The sequence below is a fragment of the Chiloscyllium plagiosum genome, unplaced genomic scaffold (assembly GCF_037043375.1).
Source record: "Chiloscyllium plagiosum isolate Xiang-an unplaced genomic scaffold, Cpla_swu_hap1 HiC_scaffold_22, whole genome shotgun sequence".
Taxonomy (NCBI): domain Eukaryota; kingdom Metazoa; phylum Chordata; class Chondrichthyes; order Orectolobiformes; family Hemiscylliidae; genus Chiloscyllium; species Chiloscyllium plagiosum.
In genome coordinates this window covers 21875972-21903668 of record NW_028270160.1, presented here as the reverse complement: position 1 = coordinate 21903668, position 27697 = coordinate 21875972, and the positions used below count along the sequence as shown (strand labels likewise).

General features: G+C 39.3%; 1 protein-coding gene across 3 annotated transcripts in view; it reads left to right on the top strand.

The window, feature by feature from the left end:
- eno4 (enolase 4) overlaps positions 1-19790 on the top strand; it is a 49772-nt gene extending 29982 nt beyond the window's left edge. Inside the window, exons 7-13 of one of the 3 annotated variants that reach the window (XM_087998839.1) lie at positions 113-178; positions 391-549; positions 1369-1494; positions 8199-8391; positions 15743-15810; positions 17066-17183; positions 17832-19790. In XM_087998839.1, coding sequence (XP_087854965.1) covers positions 113-178; positions 391-549; positions 1369-1494; positions 8199-8391; positions 15743-15810; positions 17066-17183; positions 17832-17920 — 819 coding nt within the window. In that variant the 3' untranslated portion in view covers positions 17921-19790. The remainder of the gene's footprint in view (positions 1-112; positions 179-390; positions 550-1368; positions 1495-8198; positions 8392-15742; positions 15811-17065; positions 17184-17831) is intronic. The other 2 variants (XM_043712822.2, XM_043712823.2) reach the window with 2 other exon arrangements.
- The last annotated feature ends 7907 nt before the right edge of the window (positions 19791-27697 follow it).

Below are 27697 nucleotides of genomic sequence, written 5' to 3'. Positions count from 1 at the left end.
AAAAACATGCAAACATCTAAGAGTAATAGTATCCATTCGTAAGGACTCTGGAAAATCTAGTTACTATTATTGCTATCAAAGAATGATTTCAAAATGTAATTGTGTCTTCCAGGGTCTGAAGATGATGATGGCTTTTCAACAACAAATTACAAAATGGATGTTCTCCCAGAAGTCTCTAGTAAGGCTATATTGGGAAATTATGCATTATATTATCTATCTCAATTAGCTATCTATCTACTACAGACAGCATAATGATTTTATGTTCAATCTTAAAATAGGAGATGAAAAACATAACCTTATCATTTGCCTTTGTTGATGCTATGAAATTAAATCACAATATTTTGAACAAAGCAATCAGACAAATAAATAACTGACTATTCTTATGTTCAGCCTTTAGCAATGTCTCATTTAGGCTGCTGGGAGAAAGGATTTGAACGTACAGAACAGCCTTTTGAGTTGATCCACGAGGTTTGTGACACACTAGAATTGACGCTGGGGGAAGACTTACATTTGATACTCAATTGTGCTGCTCATGAACTAATGGATTATGTGAGTAAAGAGTAATCTTGCATAAAATTAGATAATTAACATGTATCCTTGTCTACAGTCTCTGGACACACACAACCCCAGTCCTTACAGTTCTCTGTCCAAATGCTGCTCCACTTCTCATCTAAGATGCTACTTATATCCAACCTTTCTAGAGGATTCACCAAAGGGATATTAGTTTGTACCTTTCAAACCTGTGACCTTTTTTATCAAGAAAGACGAGGGCAGCAAATTCATGGGAACATCACCACTTGCAAGTCCCCCTCCAAGCCACTCACCATCCAAATATGGAAATTTATCAACACAGTGTTGATAAATTTCTAAACATAACGAAGGATACTTGATAATGATCGCTAAGATACAATTTTGTATTCGTGGAAAAGTAATGTATGACAGTGGGAAATCAAAGGAGTACATTCACAATAACTGTTCCTATGAATAGTTATTGGAGTTGAAACATTAATTCTGTTTCCATAGATGCTGCCAGACCTACTAAGTTTCTCCAGCACTTTTTCATTTTATTTCACAATCATAGGTATATGTAGATCCTGCACAAATTATGATGCGTTAGACAGCTAAATGATCTCCTAATGAATTGATGTGAGTGTAGCAAATTTTATAATTATTTGATGCATGTTCAAGATCTTGAAATGCAAGGTGGTGAAAGCTTTTCTTCAATAACAAATATATATGGAAGAGACAATGATAGTAAATCTGGTGAGATATGGTACCATCCAGTGTTCTTTCCTTGTCAATTTTTGTTGTGTGTCATTTTCAGCATTTCTGAATAATAATTAAGCAGTTTATGTTTACATCTTTTAGGAGAAGGAAAAATATGAAATTATAACTGGAGTATTGAAACACCCTGATGAAATGATAGAACTGTACACAAGCCTGGTTGAAAAGTACCCATCAATCATTGGTTTGATCGATCCCCTTCGGAAAGAGGTTAGTAGCTTAAAAAATGATCATTACAGTCACTATATTGTTGAAAGGTCATCAAAGCTGTAGAAATTTAAGTCAGCTAAGATCAATGCAAATACATAATGTGAACTGATTTTCAATTGATTCAAAAGACTAATTTCATTTAGACTATAAATTGTAGCCGACTACAAGCCAGTACATTTGTAGAGCATATTTAACATAGCATAACATCTCCAAAGCACTTCACTCCAATGTGGTCAAAGAAACCTGAGCCAAAGAATGAGTGGTTTACCTAAGTCACTTTCCACCACAATCCCCCTGCCTCCACCATTCCTAATTGAATGGTGAGCCTCTATAAAGGAAACTCCAGTACTGGCGTTGTTGGTGAGGGAGGTCACTGAGCAAATAGCTGAAGAATTCTGGATTAGTGGTGCTGGAAGAGCACAGCAGTTCAGGCAGCATCAGAGGACAGGCAAAATCCGAGGACAGGCAAAATCGACGTTTCGGGCAAAAGCCCTTCATCAGCCTTTATTCCTGATGAAGGGCTTTTGCCCGAAACGTCGATTTTGCCTGTCCTCGGATGCTGCCTGAACTGCTGTGCTCTTCCAGCACCACTAATCCAGAATCTGGTTTCCAGCATTTGCAGTCATTGTTTTTACCCCCTAAATAGCTGAAGAAGTTGAATGGACTCTTCCTACAGGAAAGGTTGTCTTGGTATAAGAAGCATCATAGTAGAAGAATCAAATAAAAAAAGGATTTCTTCAACTAGATGTAAACCATAGAATCCCAACAGTGTAGATATAGGCCATTCAGCCCATCGAGTCTGGACACTATGGCAATTTAGCATGACTATTCAACCTAACCTGCATATCTTTGGACTGTGGGAGGAAACTGCAGCACCTGATGGAAATGCAGGGAGAACATGCAAACTCCACACAGTCACCCATACTGCCCACCATGGGCTAAATTCCATATTAATACCATGTATTCCTCATTCAACCTTTTTAATCACTTAAAGTTTGAAATGAATTGGTCCCAGTGGAATGAAAAATCCCTCTTTCATGATCTTTGGGCCGCCTGTGTGTTCAGCTTTCATGCTGTATTGCCAGTATAGTTGACATGACTCCACATATGAGTTGAGTCAGGGCAGATGACATTGGAACATACCTTGTCAAAATTGAGCAGTTAAAATTGCACTGTCCACATGGAGAGAGTGAGCTACTTTGATATCATTGAAAACTCAGGCATTGGTGGAGGAAATAGTGCCTTTTGGCCAAATCCAGGCAGAGGCTCTTGCTATGTGTTCCCGTGACACTGTGGAGAAATGAAGCAATGCTCAGGGATAGATATTCTATTTACCAATGAGTAGGAAGCTGGATAGATTCAGTGGAAAACCAGAAATACCCAGTGATCCAGAGGTGCGCAACTGTCATGGTATCTAGGATCTTCAACACAGTGAGCAGGCAACATTCATTATAGAGGTAAAAACAATGATTGCAGATGCTGGAAACCAGATTCTGGATTAGTGGTGCTGGAAGAGCACAGCAGTCCAGGCAGCATCCAAGGAGCCCAAAAGGGCTTTTGCCCGAAACGTCGATTTCGCTGCTCCTTGGATGCTGCCTGAACTGCTGTGCTCTTCCAGCACCACTAATCCAGAACATTCATTATAGGCTTTCCCTGATATTCTGTCAGATATTCTGTCAAAAAATACTGGAAAGAGTTGTAAATGTTCAGACTACTTTCAGGGAGGTGGATATCGGGTAAGGTGATATAAATTTAAAAAGGCAAACCGAACAGGTTGCTGCAGCAAGAGCAGACTCAGTCCTTACTTTCTTATCTCCATGATAAATCTCATAGCTGATCCTGGCCAAGGGATGCTCAAAAGAAGTAGTGCAATTGTGACAGGTCCAGACAGTTCAAACGAAACTGCCCTGAACAAGCAAGGTCACCACTACCAGCAGTTATAGAGATACTATGCAGTGCAATGGCATTCCTTTTTCACCAGATATTAAACTAGTTCAGCTTCCCTCCAAAGCCAGGCGAGATGAGTGAAGTTCCTTCAGGAAGAGGCTCAGTCTTCTACGTATAGGGTGATAGGAACTTGCCCTACAGTGAGCATGAAGTTTAGCAAGGTAGAAACTCATACCTAATTGTAACAGGCCCCCAGATGTAACAAGTATTACTGTCCAGCTTTTCTTTGAGCATTTTGCTGAGATGTATGGACTGACTGTTTCTCTTCCATAATCCAGATCTCTGCTTCATAGGTCAGACATCCTTTAGCATGGCTACATCAAGTTCTCCTTATTTGTCTTCAATCACGCTTTTAATACCCTGGGATTTCTGGTAGTTCATGACCTGATCAATGTTCCAGTGAAAGTTAGCAAGTTGAGAATACCTGTGGTCTTGGGGTCGAACATCTTAAGAGATATTTAGGCATTCTTGGATTGCGACGAACAGCACATTAAGGTTGGCAGATGGTGCTCAGGTGTCTTTAACCTTGTATCACACACTCAACATGTGTCAGCCTGTATGGGAACCTAGAACTGAGTAGCAGTTATTTTACCTGCCACACCATCGCTGTTTTGAAGTTAGCCATCTCTCACTCATCGAAATCAGGCCTGGCAAGAGTGTCACGTTGTACATGTAGCAGAGTTCCTACTTGGCAGAACTCCTGGGAGCTGCACTCGTCTCAGTAAGAGAAAAGGTAAAGGTACCCCTACACATTGCCAGTTTTGGTGACAAAATGTTTACATCCAACTAAGAACTCCCACAATATCCTTAGAACTCAGGTGTCCTCTATTGTGGACAGTGGACCAACTGGAAGAGGTATCTCTAATCTCATTTTGATAATGGTGAATTGGAAAACACTTAGTTTTGATTATCCTCTCAACAAAGTGTGAGTCAAATTTTAGTAAATATAATGATGACATTAGGTATTATAACCCGGTAGGCCCAGAATTGTGACTAGCTAGTAAAGAATCCTTACCACCAGATCCCATCCCATCCCATCCATGGGAGGAAGTTGGGACTACTTGCAGAAGTCTTTGGAGCAGTTGACATGCAAGAGTTGTCAGGTCTGTACACGGCACCTGTAGTCCTCAAGAGGAGGGAAGGCAGAAAACTGAGTATCGATATTGATCATTGGGCACTTAACTCAAAAATTCATTCATAAGTATGCTTGCCATAATCCCTCAGATTGAGGTAGCATTACAAGCTCTCAAAGGTGCTAGTATTGTCACAGCCTCAGTTTGGCTCATGATATAATCAGCCATCAATTGCTGAACAAGACATTGAAAAGGTGGCATTCTGACCAGGCAGCAGGAGACTTTATGAATACATGAGTGCACTCTTTGAGCCCTGTAATGCTCCTGCCACTTTCATATGTGCAATAAACAAAGTTTTTGGCAACCTTAATTTCCAGTTCTTCCTTGTGTACCTGGATGATATCATTTACATTCAAGAAGACCCCAAAAGACAAGACACCATCATAGCCTGTGTATTGCTGTTTAATTTGAAAGTCAAACCAGATAAGTGCTAAATTTTCCAGACAAAAGGAAGGGACATTTCAGCACTTCATTACCAAGGAAGGTGTTACTCCTGACAATGAGAAAATCCAAGTGGTAGAAAAGTCGCCCTGAGCTAAGAGAGGGAGGGAACCTCGCTGTAGCTTGTTATCACAGGAAGTTTGTACAAGTCAACGTACAGTTTGTCACCTGCCCCACGATTTGCTGAGAAAGTCAATGAATGCGAAAAAGTGGTTGGAAAAGGACAGAGTCTCACAGGAAGTTGGACCCCAACATGAGAAGATTCCTTTTTTACCCTCAAGCAGAAGCTTGTCTCATCACCTGTCCTTGGCTAGCCAGAGTTGCATCTCCCCATTACCCTGGAAACAGATGCTAGTTTCTTTGGTCTAGGAGCAGAGCTGTCACAGCTTCAAGGACAAAACAGAATGGTTATTCTTATGCCAGTTTGAGTTTCAAGCTAAATGAGAGGAATGTGGAAAATTACTCCAGCATGAATCTGGAACTGCTAACTTTGAGGTAGCGATTTTGCAAAAGTTCAGAGACATTCTGATGGGTGTTAACAGGCAACAATCCACTCAGTTACTTTCAAAAATTTTCCATGCTAGGAGCAACAGAGGCCCAATAAGCTGCTGAACCTACTCAGTCTCAATTCCAGATCTGGTAATGAGTCAGGCAAAGGTATTGCAAATGCAGATGCCTTAGGTAAAAGACTGACCACAGAAAGGAACCCACACCTGCCTGACTGGAGAAGTCTATGGCTGATGCCACGCTAGCGCTTCAACTCAAAGCCAGCATTCTAACTACGATTCCCTAAGATATTCAGACTGCAGCATGTAATCAATGCACTTAGGAGTGAGATCCAAACCAAGTCCAGATAGCAAAGGCCTGGTGCAATTTCACCTTTACCATCTATCTTGAACAGGATATCAGATAGCTTAGATGATTGCAGTGGACATGTATCATTACTGGAAGGCACAAAACTACTCATCTAGTTCCAGCTGGTGAGGGAGTCCAATCAGGCATGGAGCATGTAACATAGAAACATAGGAAAATAGGAACAGGAGTGGTCTTTTCAGCCTGTTGAGCCCTCTTCACCATTTAACACTGCCCAGGCCATTCAAACATTATAGTAGCTTTCACCCATACTATCCCCATTATAGGGGAACTTATTACCTGCATTTCAGTGAGGTGCAGCCTTATCAAGATACTATATAACTGAAGCAAGATTTCATCACTGTCGTACTCAATTCATGTTGTGATAAAGGCAAGCATTCCATCAGCCTTCCTTATTGCTCACTGCATGGGCAGATTAGCTTTCATTGACTTATTGATCAGGACACCTAGATCCCTTTCTACACGTACACTTTCCAGCCTCTTACCATGTAAGAAGTGCTCCATATATCTGTTCCGTCTATCAAAGTAGATAGCCTCTCATATTTTCACAATATATTCCATCTGCTTTGTTCTTGCCACTCACTGAGCCTGTCTTAATCCTCCTCAAGTTGCTTTGCATCTCCCTCATCATACATATTCCTGCTTAGCTTTGTATATATTTGTTTACATAGTTTTGCATATATTAAAATTTGTCTCTGCATCCAGATCACCAAATCTACTGTGATCAGCTGCATCACAAGCTCTGATCCTTGTACTATTCCATTAGTCACAGACACAACACAATAATGGCCCATTTATTCCTATTCGGTTTTCTGTCTGTTAACTGTTCCTTAATCCAAGCCAGTACATGAAGTGGCCTGAGTACCTTCCCGAGATGCTTTACACTTTTAATAGGACCTTCCACTCATCTACAGTTTATTCACCACTCATTTTTTTTTTCTTTAGATAAGACCCATTCCTTCCAATGAACCATCTCGTTATGCTCACCATAGCTTCCTTTCAAGATAGCTGACCATCACACAGGCTAAGTCAGACATGCAAGGAGACTGAGAGAGAAATGCTGAGTTATGCTGAGAAATGTTAAACAATCATAATGCTGATAGAACTGACTTCCGATTGGTGCAAGTGTAATTCTTTGAAATTGGAATATCAGGGTCAACACAAGATACAGTTGGCTGGGACTCTGAATACTATAAATTCATCAAATAGCCAGAGATAGATGGCCACATCTATGTTTTGCCTTCAACCATTAAATTGTTGGTAACTTCAGAAAATAGTTCATAGAGGAGAGTTGGTTGACGCCGGAAGTGTAGTGGATGGTGGCGTGGAGGCAAGCAACTCATTCACTCTAATTTATACCCCTCTTAACTTACAGGATTCTGCTCTCTTAACTTCAATTCTAACATCATCAAAGGTGCTGTCTAGAGTGATGGCTTAAGAATGATGCTTTTGTTGTTTGCCGTACTGACCTTTACTTTGCATATGCTCATATGTCCTCTTGGGCCAATGACATTCCACCACTAAAATCAATCTATCAGTTCCACAACTGGCATTGAAGTAATCCCTTCGCAGTTTGCAACCACACAGACCTTGAACAGCTATGTCTATCTCCTTCCAAAGTTGCACAAGCAGGAGCACTTTTTTCCAGACTGTTTCTGCTTAAGTAATTTGATTTTCCCTATTTTGACTCTAATTCTTCTCAACTTCATTTAGTCACTTTGTGACGTCAACAGTCTCCAATTCCAAGCCACAGGCATCATCTTTTCACTTTTAGGACAAAGCCAAAGTGGCAGACAATAACTTAAAGTTGTATCAAGCTTGAAATTTATTGAGATAGAGGTTAAAGAGGATGAAGCTCAGCTCTTTTATGAGGACAGATCATTCAGTGTTAGGGAAAGAAGACTCATCCTTGCATTATCTTTTCCCTCCCTATCATGGTAAAACCCAAGATCACAGGGCCTTTTTTGCTTCTAGTCTCTTGTATGTACCGGCAATTCATTACCCCACAATTCAGAGTAGTTCCATCAGCAGTCTCAGCTCCCACTTTTGGAATTCTTGCCTAAACTGCCTCCCCTTTCTTTCTTAAGCCACTCCTGAATATCTATCCTTTTGATTTAGCTCTAGATACTGTTTAAAATTGTACTACTGAGTGTCACATTTTGTTTGAAAATTTTCCTGGGAAGTGTCTTGGGGTATTCTATTACATTAAAGACAATATAAACACAAGACGTTACCAATTATCAGAATTAATTGAGAAAACTAACCTTCACTTATTTTGCAACATAGTTATAACTATTTGTTATTACTCAGGATGAAGAGCAATGGAGTAAGCTGTGCCACCTTCTTAGTCCCCAGTGTTATTTGTTGGCTGATGGAGCTTCAAGATCAATAGACAAACTCATAACAAATGGTCTGGGTGAAAATCGATACAGTGGCTTGATCTTGAAACATGCCAACCAAACCACAATATCTGACATGATTCGAGTAGTTAAATTGATGGAAGGTATGTGATTTATAATCTAGAAATTATTATCATCTAAGCTTGGAAATAGTTATCAATAAGCTTGAATAATTTCATTTTTAAAAAAATCCTGATCCATGTAGGGCCAGAACTGGAAATGACAAAAAGCACACTTGACAAGCTAAATTTTCTGAAAGATTTTGAAGGTGAAGAAAGGTAAAGTGAATTGAATTAAATCAAGAGGTGATTGAACCCTGCAGGGAGACGTGTAATACGTAGTGATATTAAAAGGGCGGCACGGTGGCACAGTGGTTAGCATTGCTGCCTCACAGCGCCAGAGACCCGGGTTCAATTCCTTCCTCGGGCAACTGTCTGTGTGGAGTTTGCACATTCTCCCCGTGTCTGCGTGGGTTTCCTTCGGGTGCTCCGGTTTCCTCCCACAGTCCAAAGACGTGCAGGTCAGGTGAATTGGCCATGCTAAATTGCCTGTAGTGTTAGGTGAAGGGGTAAATGTAGTAGGGGAATGGTGGGTGGGTTGCTCTTCAGAGGGTTGGTGTGGACTTGTTGGGCTCAAGGACCTGTTTCCACACAAAGTAATCCAATCCAATCTAAAAGTGACGATATGGCACGAACTCCCTCTCGGCTCTGAAAATGTCCAGAGCACATGCATTGCAGCTACAAATTGTCCATCCAACCCATATATGATTTGGCATTCCATTTTCTTGACATTTCACACTAGGAGAAAGTTTTTAGTGCAGTTTACAAGTCAGTTTGGCATGCCTGTGGATTGTAGATGCAGAGATAGTGGATCCACCCTTGTTTTCAAGTACTGTATTTTTCTTTTGTTGGAATCACAGGCTACACCAGCACTTTTTCCCATCCCTAATTGTCCTGGAGACAATGGTGATTGAATTTATTTTGAATTGAATTTGTTGTCACATGTACCGAGGCAAAGTGAAAAGCTTTGTCTTGCAATACATAGGCAGATCAGAGTTAAATAGCATAGGTAAGTAAATAATAGGTAAACAGTGGCAAAAACCAAAACACAGGTGCAGGTGAATGCTAAGAGTTTGAGAGACCATTCAGTATTCTAAGCTAGAAACTGTTTTGAAACCGGCTGGTGCATCTGTTCAGGCTTCTGTACCTTCTCCCCAATGCAGAGGTTGTAGAAAAGCATTACCAGGGTGGGATGGATCTTTGAGAATTCTAGCGGCTTTTCCTTGACAGCGGGCTTGGTAGATGGATTCTAATGATGGGAGGCCGGCCTTTGTGATTGTCCGGACCGAGTTCACCACTCTCTGCAGCTGTCTCCGATCTTGAATGACACAGTTGCCATACCAGGTGGTGATACATCCAGACAGAATGCTCTCAATGGCGCACTTATAAAAGTTGTCATGCCAAACTTTCTCAGCTGCCTGACAAAAAAGAGAGTTATTGGGCCTTTGTAACCAGTGCATCCACATGAAGAGTCCAAGAAAGCTTGTTGTTGATGACCACTCCCAGGAGCTTGACACTCTCCACTCGTTCCACCTCTGTGCTGTTAATGTGTACGGGGGCATGAGTAACATCCCGCCTAAAGTCAATAATGAGTTCCTCAATAATGAGAATGGTGAGCTGCCTATTTGAACAGCTACAGTCATTGGGACATAGGGATACCCACAGGAGGGTGTTCCAGAAATTTAACCCAGCACCAGTGAAGGAATGTTGATATAGTTCGAAGTTTGGATATTATATGGCTTGGAGAGGAACTTGAAGGTGGTGGTGGTCCCTTACATCAGCAGCCATTGTCTTTCTAGGCGATAATGCTTCTGTTTTAGAAGGTACTGGCGCAGTAACTTTAGCGAGTTGATATTGTGAATGGTAGAGATTCCTGGCGCTGTGCATCATTGCTTAAGTTGAAGGTGCCAATCCAGTCAGCTATTTTGTCCTGGATAAAGTTGCTTGATTGATGTTGGAGCAGCACTTATCCAAGCAAATGGAGCATATTCCATTACAATCCGGTTTTGTATCTTGGAGGTGGTGGATAAGCTTTTGGAGACAGGAAATGAGTTAACAGCCATAGAATTCCTCGCCAGTGGCCTGCTCTTATAGCCATAGTATTAATACATGACTGTTCCAATCAACTTCTGGTAAATTGTAACTCCAAGGATGTTGATAGTGGGTGATGGTAATGCCATGGAATGTCAAAAATAATCTGTTGGATTCTTTCAGTAAAGATGGTAATTGCCTGGCACCTAAATGGCATGCGTGTTATTTCCCACTTATCAATCTAAACATGGATGTTGTCCAAGTCTCATTGCATACAGACAAAGACTGCTTTATTATTGAAGGAGCTCGAAAGGTGTGCAAAACACTGTGCAATCATAAGTAAGCATCCACTTCTGACCTTATGATGGATGGAAGGTCACTGTTCCATCCCTGAGGATATCCTGCAGTGATGTCCAGGAGCTAAGATGACTGCACACAAGTTTTCAATACTTTAGCTAGAATGTCATCAGGGGCCATGGCCTTTGCAATATCCAGCTATTTGATGATGGAGTGAATTGAATTAGTTGAAAACCGGCACGTATGTGATTTTGACAACCTTGGGAGGAGACAGAAGTGGATCATCCCTTCTGCACTGATGGATGCAAAAACTGCAGCCTTACCTTTTGCACTAATGTGTTGGGCTACGCCATCATTGAGGAATGGAATGGGATGGGATATTTGTGGAGCCTATAAATCTTGTTAATTGTTTAATAGTTCACCATCCATGACTTCATCTGGCAAGACTGCATAGGTTAGATAGGATACATTTGTTGTGGGATTGCTCAGCCCTGTTTATCGCATACTAATTCTTCTGTTGGAATGCAGGTACTCCAGTGTTGTAGCTTCACTAGGTTGGTAGGAAAGACCAGAACCCGAGGACATAGCCTTAGAGTAAAAGGAAGACCTTTGAGAATGGAGATAAGGAGAAACTTCTAAAGCCAGAGATTGGTGAAACTATGGAATTCGCTGCCACAGAATATCTAACTATCTGAGATAGTTAGGTTCTTGAGTATCAAGGGGATTGAGAAGAAAGCTGGAGAATGGGGTTGAGAAACTTTTCAGCCATGATTGAATGGCAGAGCAGAACTGACGGGATGAATGGCCGAATATCTGCTCCTATGTCCTATGGTTTTATCACTTAATAATGGCATGTTAACATGTGATAACATTTACACTTTTCCTACATGCTGTTCTGGACTCTTCTGCAAGCTTCACATTTTCTTCACAAACTCAAACTAGTGTGCATTCAGTGGGCTTCCAAAATCCTGCATCACCAAATAAAAATGAGACAAAATCTGCTTTTTACTCCCATTTAAAATGAGAAATCTGACACCAGCAGGGAAAAATGTGTGTTTTGCACACTGGGCATTCCAGACCATCATAGAGGGCAGAGGAAAATCACATGGGGTTGGAAACAAGGATGAAAATTTGATTCCTTACAAAACAAAATACTGTGATCATTTATGTCTAGAAATATGGTTTCAAACACAGACAAAAGTTCAGGCCTACACTTTAAAAGGACTCCAAGGGTTAAAAAATAGTTTGCAAAATCCTGCTTTAAATTAAGGTTTTGAGTTCTTTAACCACAACTGGACATTGTGGGCAGGCTGAAAGAAGTTAGGAAAAGAGAATATGAGAAATCAAGGAGGCATTTGAAAAATAAAATGTTAATATCATTGCATTGAATCAAGCCAATGAAGCTTTGCAAGGATTGAGATGTTCGATGAATAGAATCAGATGTTGCTGAGGATGTGCTTTTGAGCTTTTGTAATTTGAAATTTTGAATGTGAACATTGGGTATGGGTTTTAGCAAAGGGATTGAAGATAATGGTAATGAAATAAATAGCACTCTTACTATATTTGATGCAGTCATTTTACATTACAATAAATAACCTTAGTTGAATTTTGTAGCTACTCCATAATAGTTTTACAACAGTATGATTCATCATACTTAATCATAGAGTAGATAAAACTTGGGTAAAGTGGATTATTCCTAAATCCAGCTGGAGCAATGTGGATGGTTATATAAAAAAAATACATTTTCCCATGACTGCGAGTGATGTAAGAAGGTATGTGGCCTATGTGTAGTTAGTTGTAGCTTTCAGTATATTCTGTTAGTGCTGCTCAAGATAATTTTAAGACAAGAGATTTTAGTTACTACACATTAGTATCTAAGACCTTCCACAAAAACAAGAAAATCTAAGTAATGATATATAAAAATACTAACTTACCACTGAATTAAATATCAAAGTGAGCTATGATTATTGTATTACCCAACTTACATGCACCACAATTTGATGACTTAAATTCTACCCTTCACAACATCTGTAAGAGAACCTATACTTAATTCCCATCAATATTTTCTGACCTTTAGAGTTTTTTAGTTCCACCAATCAAAAAGGTACTTTATTTCTTGATTTTATGAGTACTTTCTCACGACTGTTATGATGAAATGTTTTTATTCTCATCAATGTGTACTGTGTAAGCCAGCAATCTTTGAATACTGTAACATTTTGGGAACGTGGCATTCCAATGTTAGCTACATTCCAGTCTTCTCTGGTTGCTATGTTTGATTCTGTATAGCAATAGGGGCAAATTTTACTGCAATAGGTTTCTGAAAACAATTCAAGGATCACTAGAGAGCAGTTCAAGGGTTAGAGTAAGTTCGAGCTGTCACAAAGTGTAAGGAGAAATGTTCCATGCCAAAGGAGTGCTGTTTGCTATGCTGCTGACGTAGACACTGAAGGCCACAGACTCTGTATAGTTGAGGCTTTGGAAGATATCACGGGACTGTTTGATTGCTCCCTGCAGTTAGGACTCAGAAAATGTCCTGGAAGCCAGTAGGTTCAGATACGTGATCGAGTTAGGACTCAGTGAAAGTCTTGGCAACTGTGAAGGCTCAGAAGTCTGTGATAAATTATACTACAGCGCAGAAAAAAGCAGCGTAAAAGAAACTGTCTGACAGCAAAAAAAAAAGCTGATGTTCTGCTAGTGAGTAAGTGCTGCAGTCAGTTTCTGGAATCCAAGGAAGTTTAGATCCAGTAAAGGAAAGTGACGTATCAGGACATGAGCAGTCATGGCAATCGTTTGTGACAGAGTTGTTTTTTGAGAGAGTTCAAAAGTTAAATCTTCAAAACTTTGGAATTCCTTGTCAAATTGTAGTAAGATTTGATGACCCATAGTGTCTCTAATCTCTGAGAAGTTGCTGAAAAATCTGTGGGATCTGGCTTAACCGCATTTGCTGTTTGGTCTGCTTTGTGATGTGGTCCTCACAGCTTGTTTCTGACACTTAATTACTTCAGATTAATTCTAGATGTTGCAATATAAGTTGTATATGGACTGTAGATTGTCTTACTGTTCTAAATTTGTACATTAATGTTTATACATGTTCAAAATTGTTCACTCTTGTAGCTTTATTCTCTTAATAAGTACTTGTGATCACATTTTATCAACTTCTGAAAAGATCATACTAGATCAGAACATAACTAGCAGTCTAGTCTGGGATCATAACACTGTCTTTACCTCGTTTATTATTAGCGGAGCCACCTGTTCATTTTGTCACTTTACCAATCTCTTCTGAAATTTAACTGCTGGAATATTTGGTACCCAAACTTAGGCACATTGAAACACATCATATATATATCAACGATTTCTAGCTGTGGCCTCACCAAGGCCCTGTATAACTTCCAATGAAATCAGATAAAGAAAATTGCCAATATTTAGAAAATTGCTGATTCACTATCACCTGTCCAACAATATAGACCAATGCAAATTTGATGTACGGATAAATGTGTGGGTAAGCTGAGTTCTCAATGAATTATTTATGTTTCTGTGTTAAGCAATAAACTTACTTTCACATCTATGTAGTTCACAAAAACATGGCCACTCAGAATTCAGAAAAATGTATGGGCAATTTGGTTAGTTTTGTCATACTTACTGCTTCATGAATAGGATTGTTTTTTTTAAAAAATCATGTAATAGGTTGGGTTTCTACCAGTTGTGTAGTTTGTTTTACTGCTTTTGCTTCATTTATAATTGATAACATATGAGAGAAAATTTCAATAAGTCACAGATTTTAGATACATGTGTATAACTATTAACATTGAAACATAGAAACATAGGAATAAGAGGAGGCTATTCGGCCCTTCGAGCCTCCTTCGCCACTCATCGCAATCATGGCTGATTGTCTAACTCAACATCCTAATCCTGCTTTCTTCCCATAACCTTTGATCCCATTCACCCCACGTTCTATATCTAGCTGCCTCTGGAATACATTCAATGTTGTGGCATCAACTACTTCCTGTGGTAATGAATTCCACAAGCTCACCACACTTTGGGTGAAGAAATGTCTCCTCATCTCAGTCCAAAATGGTCCATCCCAGATCCTCAGACTGTGACCCCTGTTTCTGGACACACCAATCATGGGAACATTCTTCCTGCATCAACCCTGTCTGGTCCTGTTAGAATTTTATAAGTCTTAACAAGTTCATTCATCTGAATTCCAGTGAAAACAATCCTAACCTAGTCAATCTCTCTTCATTCGTCAGTCCCACCATCCCCAGAAATGGCCTGGTAAACTTTTGCTGCACTCCCTCGAGAGCAAGAACATCCTTCCTCAGAAAAGGAGACCAAAACTGCACACAATATTCTAGCTGTGGCCTCACCAAGGCCCTGTATAACTGCAACAACACATCTGTGCTCCTGTACTTGAAACCTCTTGCAATGAAGGGCAACACACTGTTTGCCTTCTTTACCACCTGCTGCACCTGCATGCTTACCTTCAATGACTGGTGCACAGGGATATCCAGGTCCCACTGCACACTCCCATCTCCCAGTTTACAGCCATTCAGGTAATAATCTACCTTCTTGTTTTTGCTTCCAACGTGAATAACCTCGAACCTTGCATTTATCCATATTATACAGTATCTGCCATTGATTTGCCTACTGACCCAACCTGTCCAGATCATGGTGAAGGATCTCTGATCCTTGTCACAGTTCACCCTCCCACCTAACTTGGTATCATCTGCAAATTTTGGGATGTTACATTTTATTCCCTCTTCCAAATCATTAATATATATTGTGAATAGTTAGGGTCTTAGCACGATTCCTGTGGCACCCCACTAGTTAATCCCTACTGTTTGTTTCCTCTCTACCAACCAGTTTGTCATCCATTTCAATACAGTCAATATAGACATAATGTCTTTGTGAAATTGATGGCCATTAGACAATTTATTTGGATATTGAACTTTAGATATATTTTCTTTGAAATACTGTGTTGTTTAAGATAATGAATTGATGGAAAGCCAAATATTTGGCAGGATATGAAATACAGATTAATACTGAACTTTTTTTCCCAATTGCCCAGCCCAAGATTGCAGATTTATACCAAGCCTGACAGATGCAGAGACCTTGGATGACAGCATTGCAGACATTGTGAGTGATACAGAATAAAACAAAGAACTGCGATGCTGGAGATCTGCAACAAAAACAGGAATTGCTAGTGAAACTCAGCCGATCTCACAGCATCTGTGGAAAGAAAAGCGTTAACATTTTCAGTTTGGTGACTCTTCAACAGAACACTAGTTCTGTCTGCAACTGCTGTTGTTATAAAAGTTATATGACCTCGCATCTCAGAATACAAGACTATTTCACTCTTGTATTTTCTCATCTCATTTTCATATAGCTTTCAAACATTAGTAAAGTATATTGTTCATTTCTGAAAATTCTGATCTATTTCGAATCAGTGATCGAGGAGGATTGAGTGTAAAAGGACAAAACAGTTATGTCAAATTCAATTCTTACTGAGTCACTTCTTTTTCCTCCGAGCCAAGTCCCTTTTGCGGTGTGCATTTTGTGAACTAAATTTCTGTGCAGCACTAATGATGTAGGGCTTTATGCTAAAATAATTTGGGACTCTAATTTTGCAAAAAAAAAGGTTATTTTGACAAATTATAACTGTTCTTTAGATTTTAAGATTGAAAGTTTCCAGTTTCTGCTTAAGTCCAGGTAACTGATAATATTGCACTGTTTTGTAGCTATGCAAATTTGTGGGGAAAAAAGTCTTGGCTTTGTTGAACAAATAGCTCGATTTTAGCAATTTTAAATCTATCAGATTCACTTGTTGCATCAAACTGAATGGAGACAGTGTGGAAAAAATGATGAGCTTTCCATGGCATTCTGGCAGAGTCGAGATGCAAAATGGTGGTTGAAGCATTTACATTTAAAAATAAACAAATGGTGCACATGAATGGTCTTTAAACACATTATGGGAACTTTTGTTCTAACAGCTGAATTGAAGTTAAGTAGTAGTTTAATTAATTATAAATGTACTTGGGTTTAGATTTTGCCAAATTTCAATAAAATGATTTGGAAATAAGAAAACTCTTAAGATGTTCTTCAATAACTTCCAAATGCATTTTTTTAACAGAATCAGCTGGATTAATAGATAATTTTCCTGTTGCTTCAGCTCAATGTGCTTTTTAGTAAATAATCTGGCAACCAAGTATATCTACTTAATTTATATTTTGATTTTTTTTAAACAAAAATGTCTGTAAAATGGATTCTCCTCTCTTTTTTACAAACAATTGACCACAATTTAAAACAAATCTCTAATCATTAATTAGCTTTTGTATGCTTCTGTTTCATAAAGTTTCCAACTAAAAACATTTGTCTGTTTTCATTCCTTTAGGCTGTTGGTCTGGGGGCCAGGTTCATCAAACTGGGAGGTCTATGTCACGGAGAGCGGGTGGCAAAATACAACCGTCTGCTGGCTATAGAGGAAGAATTGGCTCAGAGGGGAGCATTGGGTATGAGCAGCTTCATTTTATTTCTTTTCAGTTTGCAAAGAATGGGAGACAAAGATTATGGGAGGAGTGACAGAAATTGTGCAGCTAAAGGGAATGAGAATCCTGCGAGTCAGCAAATCACACTCTATCCAAAAGAAAAGAAAGCATCTGGCAAAATCTGCATTGGTCAATGTAACTGACAACTTAATGGTCCTGGATGCACACAAAAATACCAATATGCTTCAATCAGCAGACTATATCCAGGTTTATTTTATTATTGTATTACTAAATATAGTACTTTCACATAAATAATAGCTCTCTCATTTGAAGGCCAGCATTATTATAATTGTTTTTTCTGCACTGATACAGCTGTAAATGTTGTATGCTTCATATGTTTCCAATTGAAGTGTTCAGAATAAACCAATATTTATTTAAATACTACAAAAGCAAGAGTCAGTGCAAATTGTAGCATATTAAATAATCATCCAAGTTTGTAACAATTCATTTTATGAGCTAGTTTTTAAAAATGCACTTTGGAAAATTTGATTGAACTAGAATAGGCTTTGATTTGTTTGACTTTATAGATAATACTTTTATGTTGCTTAACCGTGAAAAACAAGTATGACTCTGCTTAATGCCCTCCTTAAGTTTAGCTTTCATTTTCTATAGGTCAGGCAGCTGAGCATCAATTTCCTGTCATCAGTGAAGAGGAGCATGATCCTAACTCAGTAAGGCCAGGATCTGAGCAAATAGATTAGACTTCAGGTGCTCTATTTAGAGTTCCAAACACAAGTTGCATAATTTCAAAGCATTGTTTAACTTCATAATGGAAAAGAAATTCTGATACTTTTGAAGAAAAACCTCCCAAGAAAATATAAATGTATGTAAAGGAAGATGACTATTGATGAAATTGTATAAACTAATTGAACTGATTTTATAATTAACATTTCTATTAGACTGTATTTTCTTATGATAGACATTCTCCTGATCAGAACTCAACATTGAAGCATGATTGTATTTATGAAAATGTGAAATTTGTTTAAAGTTGAAAATGTTTGTATTTGTTACTTTTCATAAACTTCAGAACACAGTTAAACTATCCCTTTCATTTTCAAGCAGATTATTTTTAGATGAGCATTGATGAAGAAATAAATATAGAACTTTGATATCAGTCTTAATTTGACTCTTAAGTACATTAATGGAGACCATCTCTGGAAGGTAGTATTGTGTCTTTTTGCACATTGTATCTCTAATCAAATAGAAAACTGGACTGCTGTAGATGTTATATTTACCATCCATTGTGTTAAGATTTTTGCCTCCTCCCCCATTCCAGACGATGATAACTTTAAGAAAACAACTCAAATTTCCAGTAGTTGTGAGGACAACAGAAGAAGGCTTCAACATTTAAGATTTTTACTGTAATACTGCATGAAAAACACTGTTGACTAAATATATTTTTTGCAGACAACTTGTACTTTAAATCACAAAACAGAACTTGTAACCAACAGAAAATAAAAGACTTCACAAGTTATATTTTATCTATCGGCAGACATTCAATTTTCCCCAAATCAGTCCAAAATGACTCTTAGCACCCTAAGGTTTACTTTTGATCTTAATCTTTCCCAGATTGGAAAATTCTAATACCAGAACTGACATTCATGATGCAAGTCATCTTCAGGTGAAGTGGACAGCCCACAAATTTGTTACTGTCATCTCTTTTAAATGGCTGGAACCCAGAGCTGAATGGCTTCTGCTTTGCTGGCTGTCAGCAGTGTGTCAAGAAGTGTTGTGACTATAACTTGCTCCACTCCTCATGCTGAGGACCGTCAACTTACATCTGGCAAGAAGTCCTTCTATATTTCTGAGGTGTCAAGACACAGGAGCTCTCTGACTCACCTGACCAAATGACCAGGACCAATGGGCTCCACTGCTGAGCAGACTGTACTCCAGCTACAGAACCATGATGTATACTAAGATATGTAGGTTTGGGGATGGGGTGGTGTGACAATACAATGCACATTGGTTGGCACTTTTTAAATTGGAAATACTTTTGTAAAGCATACCTTTTTTTATTCTTCTGTATTTTTGATTTTGGACTGAAATGGGAAAAGGACTGTTTGAAACAAAGAACAATAAACGAGGAATGGATTGCTGCATTTTTTAAAAGCAAATTACCTGTCACCATTGTGGACATTGTTTACACTGCTGTTTGTTCAAGCAGCGGGGAAATGTCTAGTTGCAGACAAGCTTGAACCATAGTATGCATATAATGGAGATTTAGCTGGCATCATGTCGCTGATTGGTCTGGAGAATAGTGACCCATTGTCAATGAAAAGGCCTTCTACCTCCCAACAATGATGTAATTGGCTTCAGGCAGCTCAGCAACTTGTAGTTATGAATATTTCAGTCAGAAGGCATCAGATCTCCAAAAGGGGAGGCAGTATCTCTTCTTTCTTTCTCTCTCTCTCTGCAGTTAAAAAAAACTCGAGCTTGAAGAAAACCAATTTATTTTCCTCCTCAGTTACTATAAGTTGTGGCTCTTAAACAATAAGTTACGACACTGTAAATACGAACCAGTCGGTCTTTGCCTCCTGCTAGCAGATGAAAGTCCCTGGAGAATGAAGGTGGAAGAGCAGCAAGGCCTAAGAAGCAAGAATGATCACTTTGGTGAGCTCTGTGGGCAGTGAATGCTTTCCAAGTCTTCCTTTGCCATCTATAACCAACATTCCCTCTAAGCTGCATGGTTGTACATACAAGCAGTTGCTCTTATGTTCCATGCATTGCAATCGGTGTTTTCATATATTTGCGGCATTGATTTCCAGTTTCAGAAGTCACTGCCGTCCAATGTCCTCAGGGACCTGCACAGCCAGGAAAAAAATTAGTGAGAACGCTGCCCTTGACATCCATGTATTGCTGTGCTTATGTGTGTCTCTTAGGGTGGTTTATAACCTGTAGAGTTACTTATTGAGGATTCAAAGTTGCTTACCTGTAGCAAAAATCTATTTGTAATAAAGACATACTCATTAAGTACAGAAACATGGGTCAAAGAGACAGTAAATTGGGAACTTTTGTTCACTTTTATAAAATCCTTAACATTGTGATGACTCCAGGAATGACAAGGTTTCATTTCCAGAGTGGTACCCCAGTGAGATGTAATACTTTGATCTTATGTCTGGTTGGCTCTCTCTAGATTTCCAAATGTAATTCATAGAATCCCTACAGTGCAGAAAGAGACCATTCAGCCCACTGAGTCTGCACCGACCCTCTGAAGAATATTCAGCCCTACACTCTATCCCCATAAACCTGCATTTACCATGGCTAACCCACCTAGCCTGCACTTCTCTGAACATTATGGGGCAATTTACCATGGCCAATCCACCTAACCTACAACATCTTTAGATTGTGGGAGGAAACGAGAGCACCCAGCGGAAACCCACATAGACATGGAGAGAATGGACAAACTCCATTGTTCTAGCAAAAGACATTACTTCACATACCATAGATTCATGGCTGTGGTGAGAGACAAGACGAACAAGGCTTAAAGCTGCAATGAGTCTTGCTGATACCTTTGGCCCTTGTCCTACAATATCTATTCTTTTCCAGTGTTGATATCCAGAAGTATTGGTGTGAATGAGTTGGTTAGCAATGTCTGGTGAAGGGGAAGTTTTTTTTAATATAATGATGGGATGTGGGCTTCACTGGCTGGGCCAGTATTTTTTGCCTCCATGATTTCTACCACCAAATGGTGGTGGCTCAGTGGTTAGCACTGCTGCCTCATAGCGCCAGGGATCCGGGTTTGATTCCTGCCTCGGGCAACTGTCTGTGTGGAGTTTGCATATTCTGCCTGTGTCTGCATGGATTTCCTCTGGGTGCTCTGGTTTCATCCCACAATCCAAAGATGTGCAGGTCAGGTGAATTGGCCATGCTAAATTGCCCACAGTGTTAAGTGCATTAGTCAGGGGTAAATATAGGGAAGGGGAATGGGCCTGGGTCGATGTGGACTTGTGGGGTCGAAGGGCCTGTTTCCATACTGTAGGGAATCTAATGTAATCAATCGAACACATCTCCTTTACATTGTCAGCATTCTGCAGGGGCTGTTCCCTCTGTGACACACTCATCCACTTTTCCATTGCTCTAAGAAACTCTTCATGCTCTCTATATACCTTCTGTGATTGCATAGGAAGGTGTAACACTTCCTTTTTCATCTCTTCCCTCTCACTGTCCAAAGTTCTAAACATTCCTTCAGATAAAGCAACATTTTACTTAAGACCATAAGAAATAGGTACAGGGGTTCTTTGGCCCCTCAAGCCTGTACTGCCATTCAGAAGGATCATAGATAATCCAACATTCATCACATCTACCCTCCCACATTTTCCCCATAACCATGGATCTTCCTAATGATTAAGACTCTATCTACCTCAGCCTTAAACATACAGAAGGATTCTGCCTCCATGGATCTCTGTGGTAACAAGCACTAAAGACTCACGACCCTCTGAGAAAAGAAATTTCTCCACATCTCAGTCTTAAATTGGCATCCCTTGATTTTGGGCCAATACCATCTGGTCCTAGACTCTCCCATGAAGGGAAAGAGAATTTTTTCTCAGGATTTGACGGCACGGTGGCACAGTGGTTAGCACTGCTGCCTCACAGCGCCAGAGACCCGGGTTCAATTTCTGCCTCAGGCGACTGACTATGTGGAGTTTGCACATTCTCCCCGTGTCTGCGTGTGTTTCCTCAGGGTGCTCCAGTCTCCTCCCACAGTCCAAAGAATGTGCAGGTTAGGTGAATTGGCCATGCTAAATTGCCCATAGTGTTAGGTGAAGGGGTAAATGTAGGGGAATGGGTTTGGGTCGGTTGTGCTTCGGCGGGTCGGTGAGGACTTGTTGGGCCGAAGGGCCTGTTTCCACACTGTAAGTAATCTAATCTAATCTAATCATTTAGTCTGTCATGCCCCTTAAGACTCCTTTGCATATCAATGAGATCACCTCTCATTCTTCTACATTCCAGTCAGTAAAGTCTCAACCTGTTTAGTTTTTGCTCATAAGACAATCCCTCCATCCCCAGGATTATCCTAGTGAACCTTCTCTGAATTACCCTCCTATTAAATAATATCTTGCCGTAAATACTTGCACTTCTTTCAATCTAGTCTACTGTACTCACTGCTCACAACGTGATCTCTTTTACATTGGCAAGATCAAATGCAGACTGCATAAACCCTTTGCAGAATAACTCTGCTCTCTCTGTAGGAGTGACCCCAGTCTTCTGATTGCTTGCTAACATTTCAGTCCTGGCCTAGTACAGTGTCCCAACAAAGCACAACTCAAGCTGGAAGAACAATGCTTTATATTCTATTTAGGCACTTTAGAGCCTCTGGAATTCAATATTGAATTCCACACCTTAATAGTATGACTTCTGCCATCCATTTTTCTTACATTTCCCCCCTCCTCATGACTGTGTCTTGATTGTGGCCTTATTGACTTTTTTTTGCGCAGTGTGGAGCCATTTTCTCCATTTCATATCTGCATTTACACTCATTTTACATCTCAACCTCTCCTTCACCACCATTAACAACTGTTTGTCTTTTATTCTGGGCACTCTTGTAATTTGTTCCATTCACTCCACCTCTGTTAGCAGCATAAATATCACCATTTTCCATCCCTTTTTAGTCCTGAAGAAGAGTCATTTCAGACTTGAAAAGTTAACTCTGTTTCTCTCGCCATAGATCCTGCTGTCCCTCTCTAGCACTTTTTATTTTTATTACGTTCATGAGATGGTCCATTCAGTTACGATGCTCGAGTGAAATAACTCAAGCAGGACATAGAAAAAAACAAACAACCACTAAAGCAGCAAGTGAAAGAGGTCTAGGGTTCAATGAAATTAAAAGAATCAAGAGGCTGGACAGTGTTGGAGCAGGTTAACAAAGAGAAAATATATTAGACCAACAGAAGGTTGAAACTGTGATGGAATTATAAGAATATAGGGTGCAAAACAAGAAACTTCGAGTGTGCTAGAAGCTGTTAAGGAATGAACAGTTATTGTCAACAAGACAAAGCAAGTTGAGGAATAAGTAAGTCAGTGATGAATATGGCTTTTGGGATCCAGGATCTTAAAAAATTCTGGACAGCAACTGTAGTCCATGAAAGAAAAACCTGACAACACAAGTAGGAGTGACTAATATTATCACAGGTGACTGTAGATGTTTACAGCACCTTCAAAGTCACCATCATGAGATATGGATGTATCAACAAATTACCTATACATTAGAGAAATTAATAAATTCACTTGTAAGTAGTTAAATTTATTTTGGAAAGTTGTTGTGGTTCTGTTCGCCGAGCTGGGAATTTGTGTTGCAGACATTTCGTCCCCTGTCTAGGTGACATCCTCAGTGCTTGGGAGCCTCCTGTGAAGCGCTTCTGTGATCTTTCCTCCGGCATTTATAGTGGTTTGAATCTGCCGCTTCCGGTTGTCAGTTCCAGCTGTCCGCTGCAGTGGCCGGTATATTGGGTCCAGGTTGATGTGATTATTGACTGAAGCTGTGGATGAGTGCCATGCCTCTAGGAATTCCCTGGCTGTTCTCTGTTTGGCTTGTCCTATAATAGTAGTGTTGTCCCAGTCAAATTCATGTTGCTTGTCATCTGCGTGTGTGGCTACTAAGGATAGCTGGTCGTGTCGTTTCATGGCTAGTTGGTGTTCATGGATGAGGATCATTGGCTATCTTCCTGTTTGTCCTATGCAGTGTTTTGTGCAGTCCTTGCATGGGATTTTGTACATTACATTGGTTTTGCTCATGCTGGGTATTGGGTCCTTCGTCACAACCAGCTATCCTTAGTAGCCACACACGCAGATGACAAGCAACATGAATTCGACTGGGACAACAATACTATTATAGGACAAGCCAAACAGAGAACAGCCAGGGAATTCCTAGAGGCATGGCACTCATCCACAGATTCAATCAATAATCACATCGACCTGGACCCAATATACCGGCCACTGCAGCGGACAGCTGGAACTGACAACCTGAAGCGGCAGATTCAAACCACTACAAATGCTGGAGGAAAGATCACAGAAGCGCTTCACAGGAGGCTCCCAAGCACTGAGGATGTCACCTAGACAGGGGACGAAATGTCTGCAACACAAATTCCCAGCTCGGCGAACAGAACCTCAACAACGAGCACCCGAGCTACAAATCTTCTCACAGACTTTGATTATTTTGTAAAGGACAGGACTGGTGTGCATGTACCTTGCCTTGAAGAGAGTTCACCTTTATGGACTCCACTGCTGTGTATCTGTTACATTGCAACTATTCCCTGCCGGTGGTCTGCTGTGGGTTTGCAACCTGCACAAACAGAAATCACTTGGTTTACTATAATATCTACTTTATTACTTGCAGTTATAGAGTCATAGAGTTATACAGCACAGGAACAGACCCTTCAGTCCATGCTGACCAGGTTTCCCAAGCTAAACTAGTCCTATATGCCTACATTTAGGCTATATCCCTCTAAACCTTTCCTATTCATGTACCTGTCCAAATGCCTTTAAGGTATTGTAACTGTATCAGCATGTACCACTTCCTCTAGCAGATCATTCCACATACAAGCACCCTCTATGTGAAAAAAGTTGCCTCTTCGGTCCCTTTTAAGTCTTTCTCCTCTCACCTTAAAATTATGCCCTCTCGTTTGCAACTCCCCTACCTCAAGTTAAAGACCTTTGCTATTCAGCTTATCTATGTCCCTCATGATTTTCTACACCTCTACAAGATTACCCTCAACTTCCTATGCTCCAGTGAAAAATGTTCCAGCCTATTCAAACTCTTCTTATAACTCAAACCCTCCAGTTCCAGCAACATCCTTGTCAATCTTTTGGACACCCTTTCCAATTTAATAATATTTTTCCAATAGCAGGGTGACCACAGCTCAAATACTCCAAAAGTGGCCTCACCAACGTCCCATACACCACAACATGACATCCCAAATCATTCTTTGATAAGCAATTATTAGACCATTATCAAAATAATTAATTTAAATCGCCTACAAAAACAAAATCTGAGGCACCAAGATGCCATACTCATCAAAGTAAATTTTCAGTTCCAAATATATTGCCATCTAATAGTTAAGACTTACCAGGCCATTAAAAAGGATGCTTGTACTGTAATGGACATGGCCGAACCACTCTGGAGAATTTCAATACTATTGCTCTTTGACTTACATTTTAATAATTTTCCAAGCAAAATCTAGTCCAATGTCTCAAAGCTATACTGTTTATCTGATATAACCAACATTCTGTATAATCAGGGCATGAACCACCTATATTTGCTGAGTGACAGTTATTCTAAATCTTATTTCCAATTTTTAAAAAAGCAGTTATTTTTCAACTTTTAGGATCTGTTAGATGAATGATTTCTTGATGTAAAATATTCCCATACACTGAATAAGTAAGCTATAGATTATTAGTTACAGATTTTGGTTATGAGCTTGAATGTCACAAGTTATAATATGCACTGTTTAAGCAGCCTTCAGGTTCTTGATACAATCAAATTATGATTAATTTACAGACGCTTTCCACAAATTCAATTCAAGCTAAATAAAAATGCCAGGTAAACTGAAGTTCTGTATATAAATTTTTTATTTGAATATTCAGTTTTTGCATAATTTACTCAATTACCAACAGACCATTAATGCTTCAAGCACAATGCACATTTTGTTTTGCTTGTATTATAGTATAAATTGTGGGTAAATATGGTGCTTAGTCATCGCTAGGAGAAAATGTTACACATTTGGAGAATCAAATCCTAACTATTCTCACAGTGGGGAGCTTGCATTAGTCCATGGCAGCAATCCAGGTATTGATGAATTGCCAACACAAGCCTTAATAAATGCTTTCAGCTAGCATTTCTGATTGAAAATGATAGACCTAAACTATAATTCATCTGCAAGAAATGAAAATATAATCATCACTGCTGCCTTCAAAGACAATGCTGGGCTTGTTATGTGAAAAATTAAATGCACTCATTACAATCAATATCCATGTTACTGTATACTCTGGCAAGCGACAGGCTTTCATAATTTTTTTTGAAAATATGCAAGTATGAATGTGACTTTTTCATTATAGAAGGCATAGAATGATAACAGCTCATCTTACTGCTCTCTAATGTTGGCAATGTCTAAAGTATTCACATCAACAACAATTGCTCACAGATTTCTACCAAGGAAAAAGTCTGAGTCTGGAGATTTCTACAATTAACCTGTCCTTCTGCTGATATGAAACTGTTCTTCACAACATAAACCTGATTCTGTTCTCTGAGCATCTGTTTCTGCGTAAGTCATTAAAACTCAGCATTGTAAATGTTCAACAATTAACTCCACAGGCATCTGATCAAGGCATTTAACTTAACTCATGATTTCTTGGAAATTATATCTTAAGTTTACTGTTTCAAATTGTTTTCTGAGCTTTTAAAAAAAGTAATTCACCTTCACAGAACTAAAACCAAAACCAAAACCAAAACACCTTTTACCCCTACTTTAAAATCCAAATTTCTCAATGACATTCTAAACCTTTAAAACATGAAATTTGAAGTAACAAACAAGCTGTGATCAGACATACTACAAATCGGGTAGTAAATGGCATACAAGAACAAGGCAGATTCTTTATGTTTTTTAGCAACCTACCCACATATCAGTAACATTGATATCATAACATTTTATAGAACTCTATCTTCCTCAAAAGGAATTTTAGCCCATCTCCTAAAGTTAGTCTGATCCTCATCTACAGCTCTACTCCATTCAAAATCCATGACTATAATCTTTAAAGGCATATTCTTTCAGATCTCTCTCTTAGATCTGCTTCAGGTCAGTCTTCTTGGTCTTCTTTTCTACCTGAGCTGATCAATATCAAGATCATGTCCCATTATGTTAGCAAGGTCACATTCACTGGAGTCTAAAACATAGGCACAGTCAGCAACACTGCTGCCAACACTGTTTCTGGGCTGCTTTAAATTCCAATTTCCTGAAATTTAAATGCAGAAATGGAACTTCATGTGGTACACAATAAGACATTTTTTTTCCCAGTTAGGATATCATTCAGGATCAGCGGAAATTAATCAGAAAGGAGAAATAACAGAGACTTAGGCTCTTTGTGTTCTCATCTCTGGACCAGAGTGGCCTAGATTCAAGTCCCACCTTCTCCAGAGGTGTGTATCATCATTATTTGAACAGCTTAATTACTGTAGCTATAAATTGTCTTAAAAATTAAATTGACAATTTGCTCAACCTATTTTGCTTAATATCTACAAAAAGGTGCAAAGCTAGCTGATGAGGAATATATGAGCATCTTATAAAAGATGAATGAGGATTGTAAAATCTATAGAAATCATTGAATACGTATGGTGCTGAAGGAAGCCATACAGCCCACACTTTTGCATGTCCCATTACAAATCTTTCATTGGAAGCCATGGATCTAAAAACATGGGACAAGGACAGAAATAAATTCATCCTATGTTTTATAAGCATGGCAAATAAATTCAGTCTTTCTTCCATAAT